Raw genomic sequence first — 27,895 nt, 5'->3', positions numbered from 1 at the left:
TCTCCAGACCGGTCGGATCCAGGAGCCCGTCGGTCACGGAGAAAAGGGGTTAAGTTAGCAGGGCTCAGGTATCACTCCAGCTGCACCTCATCTGAGGAGCTGACACATGGACACAGCTCGCTGTAATCCGACAGAGCAGGGAACTGGGTTAGAGGGGCAGCTCCGGGGCTGGAAGGCTGCGCAAGTTATTTCTGGCAGTCGTGCCCAGGGGAAATTAAAGATTCAGTCACACTTCCCTGCAAGACTCGGAAAGGACAAGCAGATCAAATGCTGCTTCAAATTCACGGGGAAAAAATCCTCCTGCCTTTACATGACACAAAAGCAAGCAAACAAGTTTTGCCAACCTACGGCATGCCACGCATCCCGCATCCCCTGCATGGTAGGTGGTATTTGTCTTAGAGCTTCTCCTCTCTCAACTGCACAACCAGGCCAGAGTCTCCAGCTCTATTTGGAAATCTTTGGGGTTGATATTTTATCCAAGACAGAGGCTTGCAGCTTAAGACATAATCAGGACCAACCTTAAGCCCATCTGGCTGCTGAAGGCAAAATGAAGTTCGGCACCCCTACCACAGGAAATCACAGATAATACAACATGTGCTCTTAAGTCGTCTACTTAATGATATGTTAATTGATAACATATTCTCAACTACGTACATGTAGTTTCTGGCTGGCTGTAGAAACAACACCAGCTTGATTCTGCCTAAGCAACTTGTCAGTCTGACCAAAGAACAGTCCTAAGTCCAGCTACACCCTGCAGCCTCAAGATGTCCCAACAAAAAGCATCTCAAATTAACAAAATTTTAAGACAGCATTTCCTGATTAATTGAACCTATGTAAAGACTTGGCTTTAGGAAGCCAGTTTGTTCACAATTATCCAAAGACAGAGGAGAGAGGAAAGAACACTACATTTTTTTTTTCCTACAGTGATAGGAAACAGGAAAATTGCTGTTTGCAGTTAAAGTATAGGAGAGTCATTTTAGCATGCAAAACATACAGAAAGAAAGACGCTTAAAGAAATTAAAACAATTTACTTCCTTCTCCAGTCTGATAAAGCAAATCTGAAAAAGGAAGTAGCATAAAAGGGAAGAAATTCAATTCAAAATTTGGTTTTAAAATAAAATAATTAAAAATAATCCATGTCTTCCTTATTGCACAGCAATATATTTTCAGGCCATAATCATGTTCAGCCTCACTCCACACACCATGCAACGTTCCCTGAAACTGCTTCTGGCACAGGCATGGGCTGACCATAAAGCCATATGTGACTTGTGCCACATAACACACAGGCATCTCTTTTCGGCTACACAGCATTTCTTGTACGCTTTCCAGCAGGAGAACCTCTGCAGACCGAGAACCAGATCTTGCGTGCTGATCTTCGGGCCACTACTTACACCCATCTTTCTGCAGCTGTGAGGAACAAGGGGAAGGTAACTGGAAAAAACAGACTTTAAGCTAAAAAGCTGGCCAACAGGAGAGGATTTATCATATTACACATCTCCAGAAAGTGCTTCACTCAAGCCTATTATACCTACCTACCTACCAAGAAAGAAACAGAGCTGAGCAACAAGGCTATGCAAACATTTCCAGGTTCTAAAGAGATGGAGCCAGTCAAGCTTCCCCCTTGTGGTTTGCATGTCGTCATCAGAATTGCTTAATGTTTGTATAGCCTTATAGCTCAAATATGTTTTATATGTCTTTGGAGGACGAGTGCACATATTTATGAGTTACAGTGATTGCTTCTTCGTGAGCAGTGCACAGACATGTGCAAAACAGAGGTTCCCAAGACTGTAATCCTGTCTCCAACTAGAACACTTAAAGAGAAAGAGGGAGGCAGGAAACCAAACTAACATACAATAGTACTGACACGTTTTATTAGGAAGGAGTGTATATAAATTAAACAATACCACAACAGCACAGCCTCAACAAATCCTCCCTGCTAAAACTGATTCTTAGACAATAACATTTTACAATGCTAGGGTAAATGATTTAATCATCTATATTTAATAAGTGCCCTTCACCTTAAAAGATCCCACAATATTTTTTTTTTTTTTGGGTATGCATACACATCTCTCAGCTGCCCCATCCATTCTCATTCTTCTCATCTTTCCCCCTCCCTCCCTCCAAATTTTGCCGCAGCGCTGCGTGCACCAGTTAGCACGTGGGACTGCAACTAAAGAATCCCATGAGGGGGAATTTGCTCCAGAGAGATCCATTAAAATTCAATTGCCAGTTCCCATCGTATGAAACCTAGCCTTACGATTAACTGAAGTTTCAATGGATGCAAGGATCCAAGACCAAGGGCATCTCTGCAATTTGTATTTTTATTTCCTTTCTAGCTCAGGTCAAGCCCATGCAACTTCTGTGGGTCTGTGCTCACAAGGCTTACTGCAAATGTGAGTTTGGTTTTGTACCTGCTTTATTTCCATGGGTCTTCTGGTTTCTCCGTACAACTGAACAAGAAACTGCCGTAACAATCACGATTTAACCCCAAAATCGAGCCATTTCCCATTTACCTTCATGTCTGCCAGCCTCTCGAGGCGTGTTTTCTCCTTTCGACTATACCTTTCTCCTGTACCCAATACCTCTGAGCTAGACAAAGCAGCGCTGAGCAGTTTCAAGACCACACCAAAAGTCTCCCTCTCCTTCAGCCACCAGCTTAAAAGGACTGCAGAACAGCAGCACGCTTCCCGCTGGGCGATGTTCACGTCACAGCCACCACCGCAGCCACTGGCAGCGAGAACATCTCTCTGCAGACTGGGGAAGCCTTTGCACACAGCGAAGATGTTTCTCTCCCTCTGATCCCAAAAGAGACTAAATAAATACGACGGTAGCTTGCATCTACACGTGTTTCAAATTAAAATGCTAAAAATGGTCACTTCCCCATGTATTTCAGACGCTGCCTATAAACAGCTCCTCTATTTATATAGCCCTAAAAGCAGCCGAGCGCCTTAGCTGTAAGAGCAGACAAACGCTTGAACTCACGCCCAACAATCCCGAAGTAAAGCCAGATGTCAGATACCGAAGACCAAGACACATGGCAGCCTGCATGCTTTGCACCACCTATTTTTATTAAAATCATTATTTTACCACGTTATTAATAAGCTCCACATCTAAGTGCAAAATCTTGCCTGTGCAGACGCCCTTCTTCGCCCTGGCACCGGGCACGAGATAAATTGCCCTATTGCCACCCGAAAGACCGATGGCGCATCCAACCTCAGCTGCTCAGCCCCAAGGGCTCAAGAGGGATGCTGAGGAAGGGGGAAGCACACAACCCAGCCTGCTCTGGAGCCAGAGACACCACTGCAGAGAAACTCACTTCTCAGCCTGGCCCCGCTCTAGTTTAATGCAAACAGATTTAGAGAAAAAGCTACATTACCACAGTTGCTTCTGAGCCAACATTTACTCTGGCAGGCTATCATCAGAGCTATTGAAGTTTTTTTTTTTTTTCCTCTCTCTCTTTATCCTACTGAAGTGTTATAAGAGGAGCAGTAATACATTTATGTTCTCTTTATTCTTCCTTAGCACACAATTCAAAATTCTATAAATGACACTGAAGTAGGTAGCAGAGGCGTTTGGCTGTACTGCTTTTATCCTTCGGGCACTCAACCTACCCTCCGTAGGTGAAGGCAGGGACTAATCCTGCCCCTAGTTATCACCTACTGGCATTCTGGTCAAACAGTGCTGCCTACAGAATGGAAAAAGACCCTTCCCAAAATATTTACATGAATCCATTACAAATAAAGGGCTTCAGGATTTCACAAGTGCTGTGAAATTAGCATGTTTTCATATTAAATCAGTACGTCAGCTGCTGCAACTAGCCTAGGAGCGACAGGCAACCTATGAAGGCTTTGGGCGTCCTGGGAGCTGCCGTAAAATAAATAATGGCAATAATATATAATTAATGCATCATAATAACGTGTCAGCTACAGGGATAAGGATTCCTCAAGCCTTGCCCAGTAGTCTAGAGATGCATTTTTACACTGAAATTGTGAAAGAGGATTTCTGTGAAGGGGTAAGGGCAGAAAATGGGAGAAAAGAGAAGGACAAAAAGATGCAGTATGACAGAAGATTAGCAAGAACATGAGAGACAGAAGGGTAGAAGACAGCTAAAGTAACACTGATGAAGGGAAAAAAAAATTATCATGCTAAGCGTGCTGTTTTCTAGTGTCCCAGGAGACGATGCCTCTACCTTTTCCAAGTGTTTTCACTCTGTAGTCAAAGTGAAGATGGGTGACTTAAGAGCTGACCATCCCTTACCCTTTCTGTTGGGAGAGTCATAACAGAAGCAGCCTCCTCCTCACTGCACATCACTGCGAGAACAGTTCTGTAAAACCCTGCAACTTAGCGACTGCCTGTCACGCAACACACGATACGGCTCTCAGGTGGCTCAAACCCCTCTGGAAGCACTGCTGTTCATACCAGGGACAGGTCCTGCCAATTCCTCCTGCGAAACATTGCAGACTACGATTCTAAATCTGCCTTGGAGCTGCAACGCCCTATGCAAGGCTCTCACTCTTTTCTTTCTCCATTACTGCAATATTCTTTCACTTCACATTGATGAATCCCGTCAGAATATTTCATAGAAATCACATTTGTAACTACTGCTTTGGCGTGGCCACTTCCATCTTTGCATTTCTTGCCTGATTCCTTTTCTTCTGATATTTCACACTTTACAGCCCTCCACATCCTACTTCCATCTTCCCTGCCACCTTTGCATGTACGATCCAGATGCTGAACCACACCTCTCATTAATCCACTGCCTCTTTTTCAAGCCATACAAGAAGTACATAGACCCAGTTAGCTTTGCTTCTTTTGGGGGCTTTATCAATCCTAGTCCTAAATTTTCTTCTCTATTAAAAAAGAGGGCAAAGCCAGTACGTCTTCTCAAGGCTCATTCAGACACCAAACACACATTTGGCAGCAACGTGGAGTCCAGCTTTACCAGCTCTCTCCATGGCCCTTCGTATCAAAACATTCAGGTACAATAAGAGTAAAAATGATTTTTTCTGTAGCTCTGAGATGAAGCTGTTTTTCCTGCAACAACAATTCTAAAATTCAGGATTCTTCAACATTGAAATGAGCATTTACCAAAATCAATTCCTGCTCTTTTCCTTCTCTTCCACATCAGGAAGTACTGTGCTAGCACATTTTAAAAAATTTGGCAAAAACTAACCTGGTGCCATGTTAAAATTCACTTCACAGAGCATATTTTTCTTGATACAGATGCAGCCTTACTTGTACCAAAGCAGTGGTTACGTGAATTTCTGCAGAAGGTGTAAGTAGTACCATGGTAAGAATAAAACAGATAATAAAAATAAGCTTTGTCAACGCATTAAGAGGCTTAATGCACATAGACGTAGCGAAGTGACATCTTTCACCCAAGTTTAACTGTTGAGTAGCAGCACGGCGCTATTTTTACATAGGCGCTCTTTTGACTAAGACTACTTTTTTGCTGAAATTGAGAGTCCCAGCTGTACCAGCTAATGAGGCGTACATGTGCAAAGCGCTGCTCTCAGTGCAATTAAACCGCTACAGAACCACAGGAAAAAAAAATTTCAAATACAAAGTAAACGAAGGATACTTCAGAAAGCAGGACGACAAAGCGTTTTCCTGCCACTTACGAACACAATCAACAATGGGAAAAGCTTTCACGCCCAAGGAAAAAGGCTGTATTTAAGGCCAGTTTTGACATGAGCGCTGCTGCTGAATTTGGAGCTGGGAACTCCAGCACTCAGCTCTGGGGCAGCTGCCCTAAGAAAGGCTTTTTGGAGAACAGCAGCTAAAACGTGCTGCTGGGGCCTGGCCATCACACAAGCACCGCAATCCAAAAATAAAGGCATTTTCTCCAAAGCTTACAGATAAAGCATTCAGAAGAGAAAGTTTTCTTCTGTCCACATGTTGGAGCATATGTGGGTTTTTTGAATTACTGGAAACATTTTATCCCCACCATCAGATTACCTTAAAAAAAAAAAAAAAAGGGGGGGGGGGGGAGGGATCTTAATTAAACTTGTATCAGAGATACCACTCTGAAAAAGTGGAACTTGAAGAAGCAATATGTGGAAAAAAAAATAATAAGTAAATAAAACTGTTATTCTGTATCACTTGTTTTTCCTCTTATGTTGTCATATCCCAAGTTCCTCTGGAAAAAAAAAAAAATAGAAAGAAGAAAACAAAGCTTCTGTCCCTTTAGCTCTTGACTTCGCAGCCCCTGTTGCCCAATGCTCTAAAAGTGCATTTTGTTTCAAAACAGCTTTCCTAGATTTTCAGAAGGGTGTTTCCCCATCTGCAGGATCCTCTCACTCGCAAAAGGAAAAATATTTCTCTTAATAGGATACTTGACTTCTGTCTGATCAAAAAGGCTATTTCTTCAGCAGACCCCATGACCTCATACCATAACGCACACAAGTGCATTAGCTTGTCTCCACAACCAGACAGAAAGCTGGACAGATAAAGGGGAAAACAAGGGAATTTCTATTCCCCTCCAATGTGTTTGCCAAAACTCCGAACTATGCTCAGCTCCTGAGGAAGTTTTTCTGCATGAGCTCATCTTCGTTGCATCTGGTTTTGGAAGAGGCTCATTTAAAAAAAAAAAAAATACAGATTTGTCTGTCAACAGGCAAACTTTAGTTATATATATATTTTTCCCCCCTGCTCCAAACTGCTGACCCGAGATGGTTTTTCCTTGCTCACGTGTGCGACAGACCGAGTGCTGATGAGCCAGGCTCCCACACCTGTAGGAAGTGGGGAATTTAGGCTAAAAAACTCTGCCTGACATCCAACTTCACACGGCGATGCTTCGGGGGGGGAGGGGAGTTTCCTATAGCTGCATTAATTCAGGCTAAAAATACCCATGCTGACATGCTGTCATGTGAGAATCTCTTTGATTCCAAGAGTTTATTCAGAGCCTTCGTGTTACTTTGAACTTTTTTGTTGTTTAATATGATCATCGCTCCATTTGTCATCATATGACAAGAGCAGACAATTACACAAGCTGAAGATATGTCTGCCAGTCATAGCATGCCATCTTGCTGCTGTCAAGCAAAGAGATGTGCCTCTACACACCTCTAGATTGAGTTCATTAAACCAGCCTGCAGGATATCCCTCAGTAATGACACAGATGAAAGACCAAATTAAAATTGCTTAATGCAGATACACAATCTCCAGCATTTTCCACCTTGCAGTCTAACTGGTTAAGCCGCATGTTTGAATAAGCCGTCCTCGCACAGAAGCGGCTCTAATTCTCCACTTCCATCACTTTTAATTAAAACATCTAAAAGATTTTCGGTTTGTTTTGTGCCTCCCTCAGTCCTCAACGCTGGCTGAGCTGTACAGCAGCAAAGCAGCCGCCGCGGCCACGTACGAACATGCTTTCTGTCAACCAAACCACAGAAAGAAGCGCTCTCCTACGCTGAAATTGCTAAGAAAGAGGTGATTACACTGGTGATGGTGGGAATCAAGGAGGGGGGGGAAAAAGTGTATTGCCTTAGAGAGCATACACGGGTGTTCTCTGTGCTCAGCACCACCCCCCAAAGGCCAGTTTGTCTCCAAAGCCTTGGTGCTTAGCTGGTAACACCCCGTGACCTCCACACTGCTCATCCCAAATCCATCTTCCCAATAGAGCATTTTAAAATAGTGTGTGCTTCTTTAAGATTTTTTTTAGTAGTATATCTTAGGAAGAAATTACTATTTTCTTCCTACACAGTTGCTTCTTCCTTACACAAGCAGGACAGAAGACAGTGTGCTTAAAGAGCAAGCATCCAGCCATTTTGAATGAACACAGGGAGAAGTCCACAGGGAAGTAGCACCTACCTCAATTAGTAGACTGAGCCATGTTTCCAAACAAAGCCTAATTAAAATAAGCTCTTCTGAATCTCCATCAAGAGCCAATTCGCCAACAAGGGGACAATTGCTTAACACAGCCTGGTATGATGAAATACATTCCAGACACCGCCGTAGCAAGCATCAGCATTAAAGCTGACGAGGGTAAAAGCATCGGCTTTCCAAGTACAAGTCTGAATTTAAAGCCAGAATCCCAATTCCCATTACTTTCTCATTAGTGGCTTCGCATATCAGAGCAGTGGGGAATATTAATAAATAGTAATAAAAATGCTTTAACTATACCTAAAACATCGCTCCTGCAGTTTTCAGGACAGCGAAACACAAGGCTATATGTAACTACTAAAGCCTTGTCTTTACCAACACGATTTGGCACGGCACCAGCAACCCAAAGGGCAACAGGAAACCACAAAGTTGATTTGGCTCAAAATTTGAGTTTTTCTGAAGCCCGGTTAGACAACAATACAGGCTTTTAAGAAGAAATTACACTGTAGATAATTTGGTTTTGTTTGAAATAGATTCCCATGAACCAGCTCCAGCTCACTCGCAGCAGCGTGACATCGCTTCACGTGAATCTGCCTGACATGGTAACACCTCAACACCAACACGGGTAATTGCATCAGCATTTTCAATTTTTCTAGGTAACCAAAGCCTAATGATTATCCAAAAATAATCAGGAAAGACCAGGCCCAAGTCACAGCTTATCCACCACGCCACCGGTGCGCCTGAAATGGCAGCTTCATGGCTCAGCCTCACGTGAGCTAAAAGGCACTTTGAACTTGTTGAGTTTTTGTGCCCCAAAACCACAGAGGCCCCACAATGCCTTCAGGCAGCTAACTTCCATCCATGCAATCAAAGCCAAACTACCCTAACGGGAGGAAGAACAGGGCCCCGATGTTAAGGAAAGGGAGAAACCTTTTGCTAAGGAGCTGAGGGTTTTTTGGTTGTTTTGCCTTTTTTTTTTTTTTTTTTTTTGCTGAAAAACATCCAGCCCATCTGCCATCACTGTCAAGTCCGCAGAAGATGTCACACTGTGGTTTCATCAATTGAGGTTTGAAACCCAAATTCATGAACAGGAGGGATGGACCCAGCACTGAGAGCTCAGCTCCCCCAGCTCCCTGCACTACCTCCGTGGAACAGCAGAATGATAGCAGGCAATCCAGGGAAATAAACGGCAGCTCCTGTAAATGAGGTGCAAGAAGGGGATGGAGAGAGGGCTTCGGCTGCCAGGCAGGGGTTTCCTTCCACTGCTGCATTAGGCCACAGCCCTGGAGAGGAAGCAAGCTGCCCGCCTACCCCCTGCCCCTTGGGGGACTCGAGAGCATCCTCTCGACATGCATTTCAACTGCCCACGTTCCAGCAGCGGAGCCGAACTGAGAAAGACCACGGCTTTGCCTGGCCCATGACAAGCAGCCAGAATAAACCTCATAATCTAATTTGTGCACGGCTGTGCCTCAGCTACTCCAAACTCACGTTGTGCGACTCGCCCAGCACATGCCTGCTGAAACGCTGACAAGCAGCGAGCACGTTTGCAGCCAAACGTGCCTCCCTACAAACCCAGCTCGGCCCCTCCAATGACTATATCACCCCTCAACCAGGAAAGCAAAGGCTGCACGAACGTTTCCACACCGCTATTTAACTCACTTCATTTCCAAATGGAAAAGAGATAGGAGCTCCAACGCACAGCAAACAAATCCCCACCAGCCCATTTTTACATTCAATTTGCATAACAGATCACTGCAGCATTAGCAAAATTCCATGCTGCAAGCACATTTAATAAAATCGTGGCGACAACGGCTTAACCAGCGCATTAGTTAAAATTCCTGCAATGCCTATTATCAGCGGAGTTACACGATACGGGGAACGGTGGCGTGCCCTAATGAAACCTCGTGCACGCAGCCAAGAGACTGCAACAAAGAGGAGAAGATCACATGAACACTCCAAGAAAAAACAATTCAAAAACCAAACAGCCTCCCCCCCCCCCCCCAAAAAAAAAAAAAAAAGTGGGGGAAAAAAAAAAAAGACTGGCATCATGTAAGCCAAAGACCTACTCCATGTTACATTCCTGGTGCCTCAAGCAAAGGAAGGCAGCATTGGTGCAGAAACTGTGTGCTCAGCCCCACAGCACAGGCATGCTTTGCATTCTTAAGAGGCACCCTCTGAAACCAATCATCGTTACTCTCTAATTGGCTGGAAGGAAGCTTGTTCAAGGCTTGACAGCCAAAAGAAATACCCTGACTTCTGGGGACCGTAGGAGACTGTTAGTGCAACTCATCCTGTTGACAGTTAAGAGGGGGGAAAAAAAATCTGCATTAAAGCTCTGCAATTATTTGATTGTGTTTGCCTATAATAATTAAAGTTCTAGAAGAAAATAAAAAAAAAAAAAGAGGAAAGAAAGAAAACAAGACAGGAAGGGAACTGAATTACTCACAACAAAACCAGGTACAGCACACAGTAATTCAGCTACGTGCATTTACACGATTCAGGCCAAACGCTGTTAAAAGACTGGACTAAACTGAATAGGATCCTGAAAGCGTCTTACTCCTAAAATATTTTGCTCCGAGGCGAAATATGCACAAAGTATTTTAAAGCATTAAGACACTAATTCTGTAAACAATAATGCCTACAGCATGCGCACCGCGCACTGGAATGGATTCCTCAACTTGGCCTCATCACTTATGCATCTGATGAAACAAACACTGACAGCTTTTTTGCATTTGTAAAGGCCCCACAGCAGCTGTGGTGATCCCACCATAGAGCAATGAATTAAGCCTGAAACCCAGCTGGGTCTGCACAGAAGCCTTTTTTGCACAATACAGCAAGACTATCATTGTTAACCTAGGCATTATTGTAAAATATTCTGCATTACATTAAGAACCCAGATAGAGATGCCCTGTAAAATTAGCACTAATAGGCAATTTATAACATTTAAAAATATGGATACCACATTGATTGCTAATTGACACCAGATTTCATATTGATTGCTAATTGACACCAGATTTCATAGTTTCATTTCCACACAACCGCAGTGAATCAGGTAATTACAGAATATTGTTGAAGTAGGAAACAAAGTGAAATTAAGAAATAAGCCCCATTAAAGTTATAAAACAAACTTATATAAAATGAACCCCAAAACAACTAGAAGTTAAAATAGCTATAAAAAATTATCAGTCTTGAGAGGGGAAGGAATCTGAGAGATATTGATGACGTTATTTTTCTAGTTTACAAGCGCACAAAAGTGCAGTGAGAAAAGAGTTGGGAATTATTTAGAAAAATTAATCTGAAAGTGATTAATTGGAAAAGAGTTCTCAGAATGAACTATTTTAGAACTGAAACTCTAATCCTTTGCATTTAACATCGCATTTAAAAGAGGCCAGAGGGATCCAAATAAAGTTGTCTACAACATGTGCCACAAGGAAGACACGTGCATATATGCTGAGAGCCTTCCAATCTGACCCTGGTTCATCTACAGCTGCACCACGCGACCTTGGGCAAACACGGTCAACATCTGTGCAAACTTTGTTTATAAAACGGAATATTCAGCTCATCTTGCTTGGCTATTGAGAACACTTCTGTGAGCCTGAACTATGAAAACATGCGCTTTTTCCAAGAACGCACAAAGACATGGAAAAGTAGCTGCCAAGTATTGTGAAAAGCACTGAGAGGAATCCAAGGTGTATCCCACCAGCATGAAAAACTCTTCAAGCTGTCATCACAGCTTCTCAGTGTTGCAATGAAACCATTTCTCTGGGTAACACCACAGAAATACGCTTCTCAACGAGTACTACCCAGGCAGGTACTGTGCGTGTGGTTTGTCTTTTCCCCATTTCTCCACCTTCCAGAGGATTGATTACTCAGCCAAGTATGCAGACTTTCAGCTGATGACTTCTCACAGGCTTCCAAACGCTGACTTGCAGAGTAAAGGTGCTAAAGGAGCTGCAGAGAGCACTGACGATGCATGAGAAGGATCACAAAATGTCACAAGGAGCAATTTGGAAATCAGCAGCCAGCTTAGAGATAGATGGAAGTACGGTTAGCAGAAACAGCAAGATGAAAAGCATCTTTCATGAACCCTTTTTGAAACCCCTGCGTTTCTAAACAATGCAGAACTGATGCAGTCAGAGAAACAAATGTCTTATTAGCAGAAACCAAAATTACAGGCAGCAGCAACGACAACAACAAAAAAAAAAACTAATTTCTTTCATTTGTGGCATTGTCTCTGTTCCTGGGCCTTTAGTATTATCGGCAGGCAGAAATGAGAAGAGGAGAAGTGGAAGGAAGGGGGAGAGAGAGCAGAAGGTTAAAAAAAAAATCAAGAAAAATAAGGGGGGGGAATGAACTTCAGGCTCTGTGCCACGTTTGGCTAAAATGAAGTAAGACCCAATTGGCAGCTTTTGAATATATGACCCTCCAAAGGCAAGTTGTCAGCTCAGTAACAGTTGAAGGAAATAAATGGACAGCTCTGTACTGTTCTGAAAGTCTTGTGTAATGAAGTTAGTTTCATCTTGGAAGATGGCCAAAAAGCATAAATCAATGAGCAACCAACCTTGTACCACTTCTGTAACAACAGCAACAGTCATCCAAACGCAAGCTGTTTATTAAGCTCTAGTAATGCTTGCTCCACACCAGAAAGTTAAACTGAGAGTAACCAGGAGGCTGGCTGTGCCCGGGGAACTTGGGCAGAGGTGACTTTTCACGAGTGACGACGATAAAGCAGATCTTCAGCCCGGTCCAGAAAGAGTCAGGCACGTGAGTCTTCCGTGAGTCTGAAATACGTGAAGACAGCTAAAAGTTTTGCAGCTGGTGACTCAAAAAGCTGCAAGCCGCACCTTCGAGAACCCAAAGGAAGACTCATTGAGGAAATTTTCTTCGTTTATCTCTGGGGACTTCCTGCACGAACCAACCACCAACCCGACCGAAATAAATAAAGAATTCAAAGCCACGAGACTCGTGCAAATGAAAGCAACCCGGGAGAAACAGATTTAAAACCATGTTTGTGACAGTTTTATATCCTCTTATCTGTGACAGTTTTAGGAGCCCGGATAACCAGTCTGTTACAACCAGGACTCTCCTGACTAGACACCGTCCACAGTCAGCCAATCTTGGAGATGTTCTTGCAGCCTTTTGTCTCAAACAACGCCAGCTATTCAATCTTCTTTCTTATATACTTAAAAATGGATAAGATATTACTTCTCGTTTCAAGGGGCTGCCTCAAGAGATCACGTATTGTTTTCCTCTTTTAACTAGACTAGTTTATACATGGGCTTAACACTGTTCATTGGTGTTGAAATTAAACTACGCATTAACTCCCTCGGATTCACTGAAGATCCTTGCTGTCGTGAAGAAGGTGGTCTAATCACTGAGAAAGTCAGTGGATTGGAAATCTGGAAAAGTATCTTAATATCATTCTTCCACAAAATAATGAGTTTTCAAAGCTGCTGTGCTGCACTGTTTCGCTTCAGCTTTGCAATATGGGAGCTCCTCATTAAAATACTGGGTCCTTCTGATGGAAAAAAAAATATCTGGACATTTGGGGAACATGGAATATAGGAAGGAAGGAGTAGTGCACGATATGAAGATGTTTAAAGAAATAGAATAACCTTCCAACCCAGATGCAACTGACTGCTTCAAGGAGACAGAAGAATGGTGATAAATCACCCAGAGATAGGATAGTTAAGAGCAAGCACTAGAAAACCTTCAAAAGCCTGCCAGAACAAACATCTTCAAAATCCTCTTCCAAAGACAACAGCCTAGCGAGCTGAAGTATATTCTTCCACTGTACAAGATGGAGAAGCACTTCTCCAGGAAGCCATCACACCTGTTACTCAGGCTGTAAATCAGCTATCTCTGAAAACAGAACCACGGCACTGTAACTGGGGGAGAAAACAAAACTAAAAGCAGCAAAAGTATTGCTGAGACGGCGAAAGACAGGGACGGGGCAGTGGCAGGACCTAACTGGGAGCACAGGACAAGCTATCCCCGCTGTCAGCAGGACTCCGACCACAGATACCTATCCCTGCCATTTTTCTCACATTATACTGACCTCGGTTTCACAAGCTGTGCTGGAGGGCAGGTGAGCTCTCCAGGGCTGAGCACGCTAGGCTCACGCTTCCCTGACAAAGTCCCAGATGTAGCTGCAGTCATGCTCGTCACGTGCAGGCGATTAAAATGACAACTCTTTGACGTGCCCCTGAAAACAGCGCATGGGAAGGGGATGGATATCAGCAGAGCTGATAGCCAGGCAGTCCCTCGGTCGGTACCACAGAGCTACACATGGCCATGCAAGCTGGATGGGGACGCAAGGAGAACAGAAGGAAAGAACCAAAGGCAAGTTCAGAAAAAAAAAATAAAAATAAAAAAAATCAGAAAAAAGATGATGGCTTTGCTGGGAATCCCTGTGGTCAACTCACGGCTATTCTGGAGGGGAAAATGGGACACGTACAGCCAGGCATGCACACAGAAACGCTGCTCCTCATCCCCTTCAGAGAGGGAAGCAAACCCTAGCAGGAACAGCCCGAGCAGTCATTAGGCACCAAGGGTTATTATGCATTAACAGATGGGCTGTCTGTACGGGGAGAAAACGCCAGACTCATCCCTGGCAGGATCTGAGACAAGTTGGTAAAGAAAAGAAATAATAGTTTATCCCTTCGCTCTCCTCCATCCAAATTAGCGGAGCAGTAATTTCCAAAATGCCCACAGGGAATTAATTTTACTGCATCCTTGACTGCAAGAGTAATGGGCTTAAAATGACACCACAAAAGGAAGAGGAATCAACAAGGATATAAGAAAAGATGCTTGTGATGGGGAAAAAATGATTACCTACATCATAAACACATTTTCTCCCGCTGGATGATACACCACCAGCCTTCATAGGAGCCAGTTAAAGTAGTATTATAATGAAAATCTAAGTAAGATATAAAGAAATTATATTACCCAGAAGACTTTCAGAGACCATATTTTTCTTAACAAATTTATGCTGAAAATCACATTCCCGCTCTCCAGAGCAACAGGGCCTAGAAATCATTAGGACCGCTCTGCTGTCCAGCCTGGAAGAAATCCCACCACCGTTAGTTACTTGGGAAGGGCGTACTCCAGGAACTTTTCAGCAGTGGAAGCTGTGCACCCATTCATATGACTGGTCAGTTGCGCCACATAATGCTGCTCCTTTATCCGCGTTTTATAAATAAAAGCTTTAATGTATACGAATGATGAAATTAGCTTTCCCTGAACGCTCACATCAGCAGGAATTGATTTCCCCCAAGTTCATAAAGGCACTGTAAAAAGGGACGAGCAGGGCCACGTTCTACTTTTCCTCCATGGTATTTGCCCAGATGTGCATTGCAGTTTGCTGAGCCTTGCATAATGCAAGCAAGCAGCCAGCATTTTCCATAGCCAGCGCTTAAATCGTGCGCACAGGGCTCGAGAGACAAGTAGAGACAGTGCAATCCCTCCCCTTCCCAAGTATTTCCTACGGAGCTGCCCCCAGAATGAACTGCAGGAACCGCTCCACGCCTCCCCCTTTGGCCCTCAGGAAAAGCAAAAAGACGCTGCGACAACAGCTCGCCTTGCCTTCCTGCAAAGAGGTGGCAGCAACTTCACCGAGAGCTGATTTCCTCAGGCAGCAACATGGATAGAGGAGCCCACTCCGAGAAATACAGACAAGTGAGAGAACGAAAAGCATGGGACTAAAAACAACAAAAAAAGAGAAGTATAAAAAACCACCAGTACTATATGCACGTGTACATCGTAATGAAGGTAAGAGTAACAAAAGAACAGTGATTACATTTAAAGAAAATATTAAGAGAAGCCACTGGAAAAAAAGAAAAAGAAATTGTACACACACACACAGATCAAACAGTCAAGGCTACATCCAGTAAAGCCATGAAAACCATTAAATGGCTATCACCCTCTTTAAAAAAAAAAATCTAACATTCCTGCCTGCAAATACTTAGACACTCTCTTAAAGAGGAATGGCAAAATCTCGAGCCCAGAAAAGCACTTCGGTGTGTGCTTAACTCGCAAGCTCCAAGCACTTGAATTGACGTCAGTAAGAGTATTCATGTATTTGAGACAGGCACGTGCTGCGGTGCCTTGCCGGATCGAAACCGAGGGTGCAGCTCCACACACGTGTTCCTAAACCACAGCACAGCCAAAGGGGGGCTTGTGCCCCACCAGCCCCTGACCCGTGCCACTGAAGAGCCTTGGCAGGCTTGCCATAAAACCACGTCATTTAAAGATGGGGAGGGGGGAAAGGAAGAAAAAAACGGCATAATTACTTTTTAAGCCAGATAATTTTGGTGACTGTGTTTCGTATGAAGCTCTGCAGTGATGCTGGTAAGGCCAAAGCACGCTGAGAACTGTATCGCGCAGGAAAGATCAGTAAAGTCACCAACGCTGGCTTCAGTGGTGAGAAAAAGCCATGTGATGCCACATCCTGATGCTCCTACAGTTAAAGGAAGCCTTGTTGGTTTTTTTTTTGTAGCTTCTCGATTCGGCATGGTTTGGCCTTCTCACACTACCAGGGAACTTGGGGCAAAATAAACGATTAGCATGGCAGTGCCCCTGCGCATTGGGTAGACTTTTCAACAAGAGAAGCTATCAGAACTTGCTCTGCAGTGGGAAAGCCACAAAAGCCATGGGGAATTTCCCGAGGAGCTCCCTGTGTGAGCAGGTCTTTGTTGCAGGCAGTCGAAGGGTGCAGCAGCTCCGCTTCCACGGGGCACCGCGTGTGTCATGTGCGTGTCTGCGTTCGTACGCGTGCTCAAAGGCAAGCCAACAGCAAGTACCGTCCCACAAAGAATTGCATTTATTTAGGGTGAGTGCTGCTGCTTCTACCACATTTAACGGTGGGGGGAACTCAGCTTCCAGCATCACTGTTTTATTTTCTTCCTCTTCTTTTTTTTCTTACGCTGTTCGAGTTTTAAATCGGTCAAATCTAAGCAAGCGTAACGTGTAACGACAGCGGTATATTTTTGACTCTTTTCTAACATATTTTAACACTTTGGAAATGATTATGGCACTACCGTGACCACACGCCCAAACACCTTCAGCTTCATTTTCAGCAGCGTGGCCTAACAGCGTTTCAACCTTATTTAATATTCAGCAGCAGAAGGACGAGTACAGAGAAATCCACGCCTGAGCAATGCTTAAAATAGACGAGGGCTGCTAATTTTGTTTGCTAGGAAATAAAACGTGCACCTCGTGTCTCCTATTTAGTCATCGTTTCACAGCCCACTTAACCTCACGCTGCTGCTCCCAGAAGCGACCCGGCCACTCCAGCTGCGTCCCTGCAAAACCTTGTCCAGCCCAAGCACTTCTACAGCTACATCACGGACTGCAACATTAAGCAAATCCACACTAAAAGCCGACCATATTTCACCGGTTTGGACAAATAACAAATTCCCAACCTGTGACGGGAGCTATCACCTGGCATAAACGCTGGCTGGCAGAAGAGAGGGGGAAGAGCCAGAGGCTGAACCACTTCTTGCAGCACGGTGCTGGTTTAACGTGATCGTAAAGTCACAGCATTACGCAGATTTAGCATTAGTGGCCTCCACATTCATGAAATTGTCACGCAAGACAACATACAAAAGCTTCACACAGGACTTTCCCAGCACAGACAGGGAGAAGGGGGAAGCTTCTCTCTACAGACACTTCTTATTTGTGTATGTTTTATTGGTTCAAGGCGTCACTGACAGACTTGAAGACAGAAAAAGCCAGCTTCGAAAATTATTTGCCATTAGGATGACCATTATTTCTTCCATGCCATAAATAATTCAGAAGAAACAGTTACTGTAACATGCTGTAACTCCAGCTTTTAAGTAACGCGGAGCCTCTTGTCTTACAAAGTGGTATTACTGTCCCCGTTGCATGCTGAACAACCAACAAAAAATTAACATTGGTAAAAGCTTTTCTAACTTAGCATAAAGGTCTCAGTAGCAGAAAAACCGCCTCCTTCTTCCAGTCTTGAGTTCAGTACAGCTTTTAATAAATGATTAGAGGAAATGCTATTCCACATTAACTTCTGCTTTGTATCTGAAAATGAAAGGGATGTTCCCCAGTCTCAGAAAGCCAGCCTGCTCGATGGCAATAGGCCATGAGAATTTTCATCGTTATCACCACGCACCGAGAAGGCAAACTTTGAGTGCCTATCAAGCCAGAAAATCACATCTCGGGTGTCCATCTATGTCACCCTGCTAAGGGAAACATTCACGTTAGGGCCGGTCATTTGGGATGTCACCCAAACACAAACTGCATATAACATGAGCTCAGCTATCAGTCAGCTTTGCAAACAACAATAGCTAATGTTCCTTTTATTTGGCTTTGAGTTTTGTAAACTCAAAGTCTGGACCAAGTTTTGTATCACTGAAACCAAAACAGAAGCAGAGCTATTTTTTTTCAGCTCGAGTTGAGCTAAGAAGTTAATTGATCTGGCATACGTGCAGGGCTGGAAATTTGTATTATAGGGTTTTCTGCATGCACGCTGCAGCTGAGAGATTTGGCTCACAACTTTGATGTACCAAAAAGGACTCTGTGGGACGAAGTCGCTGAAAGTAATAACCGTGAAATAAAAAAGGTGAGAAAGAACGAAGCATATCCCTTCTCTAAATCACCCTTACTCTGCCTAACAGGCACCTTATAAAAAGGAAGAAAAAAAAAGCCACAAACATATGGTGGCAGCCTGCAGCAACTTAAAACTCTAAATGCAATTTCTAGACTATGCACTTTTGGGGCATAAAGATTTCCCGTATGGGAACAGCATAAAAAGCGATAGGCTAAATGAAACAACTAATTAAAATAATGATAAGCATCTCATCAAAGCAAAACTCTGGGCAGACTCTTGCCTAAGACTCGTGGTTTCTGTCCACTTTATTAGTAGCGACCTCAAAAAATATTCTGTGTGTTGCAATGCACTCGACTTAGACGCTTTACACCTTCGAGTTCCCCTTTGTATTTCTTAAAAATACAGGCCATTCCCAAACACAGCTAGAAAATCATTACTCGCTGTTTCAGTGGAGTTCCCAGGGGAAACTGAATTCCTGCCACCGAGGAGCCTCAAAAGCTTGCTGTCTTGGTTGGACTCCCCAAAATGCAGCGTGACTAGCAGCATGCCTCGTGAGAGACTGAAGTTCACTCAAAGCAGCAGCAGATTTTTTTTTTTGTATTTTATCCAGCAGAATATAAAGCACAATCCTCAGAGGGAAAAGAAAGTCTCTCTTCTCCCCCAAACACAAATGTGGGAAAGGGCAGAGAAGACAGCCCTGCTCTTGTGGGCAGTGAAGGAGAAAAACGTCCAAGTGCCAGTACACGACACAGCCCAGAAATATTGGGGAGCGCATACCTTTGCCCACTCGCATAAATCTGTTTTAAATCTATTTTAAAAATAGGCACGTAGCTGATTTCCATATGCACATTGTTCAAAGAGCTGATAGTTTCTCCAAATTCACTCCCATTGTTCTTAATTTAAAAGCACGCGCTGCTTCGAAACTAATCTGCAAGTACAGCTAAAAATGAATTGCTTGCAATATACAGTCATCCCAACTTGGCTCAGACAACGCGGTATCAAAACGCAAAATTAAGATTAGTAGATTATGCCAGAATGAGCTCCCATGGTTTATTCTTGAACTTCACAAATATCGTTAGCCAGTCATCACAGCGCGCGTGTGCCAAAACACGCTCATCTCCTGCAAGCACCGCGTCACGCCGAAGATGTCAGAGCAGCAAGGCGAGCTCGAAGAACTGAAAGCAGAACGCAGGGACGCGAATACCACAAGCCCTCCTGGAGCACGGCAGCACGCCGCACTTTCTCAGCTCGGTTCTTTTTATTTGCATTTCTTCTAGCCTTTAGGAAGTAAAAGCAGCGCAGTGGCAGCCACCGATCCAGGGCTGCCTTTCTGCAGAGCAAAGCGAGGGAAAGAACCGGCCAGAAAAGACCTCAGTAGAGGTTCACCATTTTCTTTCCACTGCATTTTTTAATCGCACAAACGAGCTCCTTTTCACGTCTGATTGAAGGAGGCTTTGTTCCCCCAGATAAATTTGCGGGATATGGCTTCTGACACTCCAGTCTGGGATGCGACATTTGCTGCAGAAATGCTGGAACGCTTTACGATGCCACTCTTCCGTACGTGAACCGGTGGAACGATTTCCACGTGAGCTTTTTTTTTTTTTTTTTTCTTTGCTCCTGTGCTCAGCCAAGCTGGTGCATCTGAAGAGCTTCCCGCAGCAGCATAAATTAAGCTGATAAACTTTGCACAGGAGCAGATGGGGAACACTCGCACGATCCGTCTGCTCGCGGACCAGGGAGCCTGGAGCCCAGAGCCCCAAGACGTGGTGTTAGGCACGGCAACACACGGCCACTGACCGCGGCCACTCTCCTACAGCAAGTTTGGCAGTGGCATTTCACATCTTTGGACCTTGTGTCTGCGTAAAGAAGTGACTGACGAACAAAAGCACACGCGGAGGGGAAGGGAGACGGAGTATTTTCAAACGAGTCATCCTCACGGCTGTAATTAAAGGGCTTACTCCTTTCCCACAGCCCGCTGCTGGAAATACCAGGCCTCTGCCGGCTTGCCGAAGGAACAACATCAGAACAGGATGTCATTACACGAGGGAAAGTGTGAAACCCGAGCAAGTGAAACGGCAAATGGTTTAAAACCTTGCACCTACTGATTCATTGAGAAAGCGTTTCTGCGACAGGCTGCAAGAAACCCACCCCAACAAACCAAAGCCTAGAGTTCCCAAATAAAACCTCCCCGTTAAAAACCAACAAGGACCACATCCAATATCCCCACTAATAGCGAGCCAGCAAAACAACCCATCAAAGATCTAAGGGAACACCAAATACATTTTGGCAAGCGTATTATTTCCTGTATCTGAATTTCAGCACCAAGCACTCCTCACACGCTAGACCTGAATTTTACAAGCGTTTTGCAGCTTTTAACTTTTCTAGTGGCTTCCTACCACTTAAGAATGCCCCAAATAAAAAATGGTAGTAAGTGTAAAAAGTATATGTGTATCATATCCCATTTTCTACTTCGCTTTTTACGTATACTCCAGGTACCTCTTACCCTTTTCTCTAAAGAAAGCCCTAACAACAGGTTAAGGGGCTTTGTATTGAAGGTTAAGAGCTAAATCATTAAAGCCGTTTGCTTTTGGCCAGCAGAATAGGGACATTCAGGGCCATCGACATCAGGAAACGTTTAAGGGAAGTTCAGGTTTGGCAACACTGAAATTTGCATTATTAGACTTGAAAGTTAATGTCCCGTTAATCTTACACAGAGGCAGTCAAATCCATCAGCACTATTGTTTTCAGACTGTCTGCCCACTACAGCAAACAATGCATCATTTACACTTGGTTTACATTTATAGTTGGGAAGAAAGCCATGCAAAGGACTAGGGGGAAAAAACAGAATGTTTAAAATGCAAATTTGGATTTTGCAGCAATGCATGTATTCCTCTGCAAATTCCACATCTGCTAAATCACACAAAAGCTGAGTGTTGTAATAATAATAAAAAAAAGTAATAATAAATGTCTCTGCTTTTCCCTTCCCTACATTAAAATTACCTTTAAGCCTTCCTTTCACTTGAATACTGCAAACTATAAACTTTAGAAATGAAAGCAGCTGGTGTTTCCCCCCCTCCATCCCCAAGTTCAAGTTGATTGAATTCAGTCACCATAGAATATAAAAGGGAAAGAAAAAAAAAAAAAAGGCTTTTCCCTCCTCCTCGAGAACTTTCAGTCATGTGCAAACTAGGAACTATCCTGGTTTGAAATGGGCATAAACAAAATAGAAATTTTAAACCTGAAGTCTATTTAGCTTCAGTCTATGAGATTTAAAAAGTGACCTACTTTATGTAATACTCCCACAGCTGAGTCATCACAGTATCAACCGGTCTCTATCAGCTGCAGGGTGCGATCATCACTTTAAAAAAAAAAATCAAGTATCCATGCTGAGATACAACTTTTTTTCTTTAAGTTCTGTTAAAAATACACTGGTAATCTCACAGTCCAGAGCATAACTGGGGGGGAGGGGGGGGAAGCCTTGAAGAAAGTTTGAACCACATCAAGTAGTCTCTGTACAGCAGATGCCATGCCTAATAGCAAGCCCCCGTAAGCTACGCGACAAAATATTGGACCAGGCTGCAGAAACAGGGATTAGTTCCTTTTCTGCCACTGTTACAGTACGTAGCTTCAGGCAAGTAATTTAGACTTCTTTCTGTTTCATCAAACAATAAAATGGAGGGAATGCTACTGCATTAGAAAATGAGCAGACGTTTATACCAGCCTTTAACATGCATAACATTACCAGTTATTTCGCATCTACAGAAAAGGAAGGGGTAATATATTTTTAATACTGGCTTAGCAGGCCTCGTAAGAGAAAGTGAGAGTGCTTAATGAACATTAGAAACTCTTCACAGGGGCTTTGATTCATTATAATTCACTCCGGACAGCATCTTACGCAGAATTCTGGCTCACAGTCTGTCGGAGTGAACAGGAGTCCATTAGTATCTCAGTGCTAGGCATTTGTTGATAGCAAGAAGTAAATATTCGTTTATAAAAAGAAAAAGATTGGAATTACTAGTTTCTAGTTACGTGCCGTCACGCCACTCAGCATAAAGCTGCAGTCTCAACAGACCAGGAGGAGGTTAAGAGGAATGCAAACTCTCGAGAGAGGCTAGCATCCGCACACTGGTAGCCTTAAGTTACGTCTACAAAAAATAAATAAAAAAAGGAGCTCAGCACGCTACATTGCTGGAACAGGTACAAGGCGGGAACAGTCACCACCCGCCTGAAAAAAGACCCAGCACGAGAAAGCTCCAGAAGGCTACCCGAAATAAAACGCCAGGCACACTGAATCACACCACCCCTGCCGCCACCCCGCAGCGGCTGTACGTGATGTCTTGTAGGAGCTGGCCCTACTCACAGCGCCCCTCGGGGCAGGGAAACGGGGTGCTGGGGGGTGAGAAACCAGGGAACCCCACCGTGTACCAGACCAGGCTGGGCCACGGGGTCAGGCTGAAGCTGTGGGGTGCACAAAATGTCCCCTCCCTGGGGGGCTGCTGTCACCATTCCCCTGGTTCCCTGGGGTGCCTCAGCACCAGGGCCTGCGCACCCACAGGGCCTCACTCGCGTGCCTGACCCCATGGTAGTGCTACAAGGAGGCAGTCTCTGGCCTGCTGCTCGCAGCGGCCTCAAAGGCACCATTTGAGGGGATTTTAACACACACAGCGCTTCAAGGCACCGCTACCAACTGGGGGGGCTCTCCACAGGCCGCCCCAAGGGGACCCGCGTCCCCTCAGGGCACCTCCATGGGGAGGAGGAGGTGTCACACGAGGTGACGGCAGCGACCTTGCTCCGTAATCGCGTTTCGCCATCTGCCACCCTGGCAGAGCTGTGCAGGTATTTTGGGACGGTGATCCAGGCCCGGTACGCCAAGGCCTGAACCAGGAAGGAGAGGAGACGTGCTCTCCGACGGCACGAAAATGGGCAGAAACGCACACACCTGTGAAAATCACGCTCGAGACTTCAAAGGTTTTCATTTAAGGACTATTAATTCCAAGCGCATACTGAACGCAGTCTGGCTTCTCGGGCGATGCTTTACAAAGCTGTCAGTTTTCTGAGGCTTGAGCCAAAAGGCAATATTTGATATGTAAAGATGTTTGAGAAGGAGGAGGATAAAGTGAGAAGCAAGATTTGAATGAGTCAGCCATGGCTCTTTTAAAAATTAAGCAATAGCGTTTTTAAAGAGCAAGGAGGGGGGGAAAGATGCATATGCGGATTTCCTCATTCCTGGGTTATCAGTTGCGAAGATAATGCAAAGTTTTGGGGAACTTTTAATTACCGCTACTCACGCAGCAGCGAGCGGAGCCACACGACAGCCGCCCGCGGCACGCGGGCTTCACCCCATTGTTCTTGTTACCTTTTTGCTTTCGGAGCTCGTTTCCTGAGCTCTGGAAAGCAAAAAGCCCGAGCAGGCTTTGCTTGAGAGCAAGACGGAGGCCTGCAGCTACCCGAATGTCCCGATGATGGGGACGTGCCACCGAAATGGGACATTGTTTTGGGGGAGCCGGAGGGGGCTGCTCACCCCAGAACTGGAGCACCAGGGGGCTGTCATGTGTGGGTGCACCCCATCTCCCCCACTCGGTGCTGACTCCATGCAGCGCCAGGTGAACCACTGTCGTGCTCCACAGCCCCCATACAGCTCCCAGCTCCCCTCCCTGACCACTCCGCCATGCTGAGCCCACGGGGGTGTGCGACCAGCGGGCTTGGGGTGCCCCATGGGGATACGGGGGGGGCTTCGTGGTTTAGGGAGGGGGCCAGCCTGCCCCTGGGGAAGGTGTGCTGGGGGTGTGGGAGGGCTGGCGGGCTGCCCCCACCTTCCCCTGGGTGGGCAGGCAACAAAAGGCACAGCATGGCTGGGGGGGGGGGGGATGGCACCACGCGTGTCACGCCAGGCAAGGCAGGCATGAGAGCAAGCGGGGCGGGGGCTGCTGGCACCATGGCCCCCTCCCCAGAACCGGCCGTGCCATGCCGTGCCATGCCATGCCGTGCCATGCCATGTCGTGCTATGCCGTGCCATGTCGTGCCATGTCGTGTAATGTCGTGCCATGCCACCCCCCCCCCCAGCCCCGCTCTTAAGCCCCGGGGCCTCCCCCCCCCCACGACCCCCCCCCCACGCCCCCGCCCCCGCCCCGCCTGTGACGTCACGCGCGGGCCGAGGCGGCGGAGCGCTCGCACGGCGCGCAGGCCCTTCCCTTTGTGACGTCACGGGCGCGAGGCGAACCTGGCCGGGCGGCGGCGGCGGCGGCGCGGTGGCGGCGGTGGCGGTGTCCGGCGGGGCTCCCGGCGCGGCCCCGGGTACCTGTTGCTACCTGCAGGGACCCCACCGCCGCCTCCTCCGCCGCCAAAAGCCGCCAAAAGCCGCCAAAAGCCGGCGAAGAAAAAAAAAAAAAAGCAATAGGAAAAGAAGAACGATAAGGACGGGGTGGAAGGAAATGATAACAGCGAGGAAATGGGGATAAAAAAAACGAAATTCGGGGAAAAAGGAAAGGGGGCGAAGTTGCAGCGCGGGAGCACGCCCGATGCGCGCTGCACCCCGTGCCCTGCCCCGGCATTGTCCGCCCCCGCCGGGCCGGGCGACTTCGGGGCGATCCCCCCTTTATCCCCCTCCCCAGCCCCGTTGGCACCGCGGTGTCCCCGTGTCCCCCCGTCCCCCCCCCCCTAAAGCCGGGCGCTGCTTTTGTCTGGGCGCCCCCCTCGCCTCGGGGCAGAGTTTCCCCCCCGCACGCCCGATCCCATAAGCTGCAGCCCGGCGGCTCCGGGCTCCCCGTCCCTCTGCAATGCGGATGTATTTTAATTCCAAAAGCCGGCCCCGGGGTGCCCGGCTGCCGCCTAGCACCACAATCCCCCCCCCCCCCCCCACCTATTCTCCTTCCCCGCAGAGCCCGGCGGGGGGTCCAAAACCCACCCACCCATCCCCCTTATTTATATTTCTTCTTATTATTATTTTTTTAAATTTATTTTTGGGAATGCACAGAACAGCAGCGAGGGGGAAGTGTCCCGAAGGTCACCCGCCCTGCACGGAAACGCACGTACGGCCCCCGCCGACAGCCACGGGCGCCGGCGACACGGGCGATAATATAAACTGCAACTTTTCAAGGGTCGCAGCAAACACACCCTAAAAGCGGCCGTGGGGCCGTGTGTCTGCCTGTCTTGTGTGTGTGTCTGTGTGTGTGTCCCCCCCCCGTCCCCCCGCCCCAAAACGCCACGCCGGAACGCAGCATTTTTCCCAACGTGCAGATAAAAATCGCGATTCGCTCTGCTGCATATTCGCCTAATCCCCCCCTCGCTTTTTTTTTTTTTTTTCTCCTTTTTTTTTTTTTCCAAACGAAAAGAAAAAAAACTCCCCTATGCCAATCAAAACGCAACTGGAGCACGAACAAAAATCTCTCCCCCCCCCCTCCCTTTCCCCACGTCCACGCACATTTCTCCCCTTTAAAGGAGCAGACAATCGCGAGGGATCGGCCGGATTTAAAAAAATAAATAAATATTATTTTTTTTTTTTAAATGAAGCAGAAGCGGAGAGCCCGGGCTGCGGCTCCTTCTCCCAAATATTATTATTATTTTTTTTTTTTTTTTCCTCCGAGCCATTTTCCCGTGTGGCACGGCCCGGCCCGGCCACCGGCCGCAAGTTGCAGCAGGCTCCGGGCTGGAGCACCCATGGGTGGCCGGGGGAAGCCGGAGGCACGGCGCTGGCAGCCGCCGTCTCGTTGCATCCCCCCCCCCTTCCCACCACCACCACCCCCCCAGCGGCAGCCCCCCGAGCTCCCCGCCTTTCATCGAAAACTAGATGATGATTGTGTCATTTGAGGTCAATACATTTGTGCAGCGGGGGAACCGCCAGGCACACGGGCTGGTTTTATAACCCGGCTGGATGGAAGGCTTCCCCGGGAAGGAAAGGAAAAAAAAAAAAAAAAAAAAAAAAAAAAAAGGGGGGGGTCTCTGAAACTCCCCCCACCGCACCACAGGATTAAAAAAAGAAAAAAAAAAAAAGAAAAAGCACAACAACAACAACAAAACCCCAAACAAATCCAGCATTACATTTCTGTTAAAAAGCGTAGAGCCGCAGAATTCGCGATAAACTTGACATTCACTGCCATTTCCTAAAACTGGGAGTCAAATGATAGATGTTATGACCACTTACGTATTTCTTTTGAATTATATTCCTCTTGGGTCTTTCTTTGCTCATTCTGGTATCCAAATTCTGATTGCAAAAGGGGACAATTGCTTCATGAATTAAAGCCGCGACAATTAAAAAAAAAAAAAAAAAATACCGAAAAATCCTGGGGGGGGGGAGGGGGTTGTTTGTAGTGGTATCTTGTAATCCGACTTTTTCTTTTCCTCACAATGTGATTCTCCTAGCAATAAATCCGAGGTAGGGGGGACGAAAAAAAAAAAAAAAAAAAAAAGACGAATGCGAAGGAAACAACAAAAAAAAAAAATTCACTTTAGTGAAACATTATAATGGAAAATTTCCCCCTAAACACAAAAAACGCCGCCCTCGATATCCCCTTTTCTCCTCCTCGAGCCACCTAAGCGATCTGCAGGTCCTTAGTGTCAGAGCCGTAGTTACATCTTGGAAAAGGCGAGGGGCCGGAGGGAGAAGATAAATAACGCCAATGTTGGAAGTCACGTTGGCGCTGCTGCAGCAGCAGGGGAAAGCAGCAGGGACAACTCCAGCAGCAGCAGCAGCAGCAGCAGCACCAGCAGCAGCTCCAGCAGCAGCAGCAGCAGCAGCAGCACTGTGTGTGTGTGCCTCTGCTCCTCCAGCTCCCCCCCTAACCAATGAGCGCAGCTCTCCGCCAGCAACTTTAAATGGACCTGGGCTGCCTCCTCTCCTCTCTTTTTTTTTATAATCTATATGTCTGCGTGCGCGCGCGTGTGTATAGCTCTATGTACAACACACAGGCACACGCACACAGCGCCGGGCACCGCTTAGGGCACGCCCACAATTCCCAACCGCCGCGCCAGCCGCACCACCCGCCCCGAGGTCGCCGCTGCGAGCCCCGGGGGGGGGGGTTATGGAGGAGGGGGGGGAATTTGGCGACGCTCCCTCAGCGCGCAGCACGCTCGGCCTCGCCGCCCTGCCCTGCCCCCGCCCCGCCGCCTCCTCCTCCTCCTCCTCCTCCTCCTCCTCCTCCTCCTCCTCCTCCTCCTCCTCCTCCTCCTCCTCCTCCGCTCCGTTCCCCGGGGCTCGCCGGGGGTTGTCAGCACCGCGCCTGGCCTCGGGGCTCCGCGCAGGGCCCGGCGATTGTCCGGGCTCCGCGGGAAAGTTGTAGTTCCCTCGCCACAAAATGGCGGCGCCGGCGAACTACATCTCCCGGCGTGCCCCGCGCTCCCCCCCCCCCCTCTCCTCCGTGCTCCGCCGCTCATTGGCTGCTCGGCGAGGAACCCCCCCCCCCCCCCCCCCCCCCTCCCCTCCCCGCTCCACCTCGAGGGGCGGGGGCATGGCGCTGAGGAGGAGGAGGAGGAGGAGGAGGAGGAGGAGGAGGAAGATTG

The 27,895-nt window shown here is 46.6% G+C and overlaps 1 protein-coding gene across 1 annotated transcript in view; it reads right to left on the bottom strand.

The window, feature by feature from the left end:
• JARID2 (jumonji and AT-rich interaction domain containing 2) overlaps nucleotides 1–27,469 on the bottom strand; it is a 202,574-nt gene extending 175,105 nt beyond the window's left edge. Inside the window, 1 exon segment of the mRNA XM_068672023.1 lies at nucleotides 26,541–27,469. Within this exon segment, the coding sequence (XP_068528124.1) occupies nucleotides 26,541–26,585 (45 nt within the window). The 5' untranslated portion in view covers nucleotides 26,586–27,469.
• Between the last annotated feature and the right edge of the window lie 426 nt (nucleotides 27,470–27,895).

The sequence above is a fragment of the Anas acuta genome, chromosome 2, assembly GCF_963932015.1.
Source record: "Anas acuta chromosome 2, bAnaAcu1.1, whole genome shotgun sequence".
In the NCBI taxonomy this organism is placed as follows: domain Eukaryota; kingdom Metazoa; phylum Chordata; class Aves; order Anseriformes; family Anatidae; genus Anas; species Anas acuta.
Note: the sequence above shows the minus strand (reverse complement) of the source record. Positions and strands in the feature narration are given on the sequence as shown.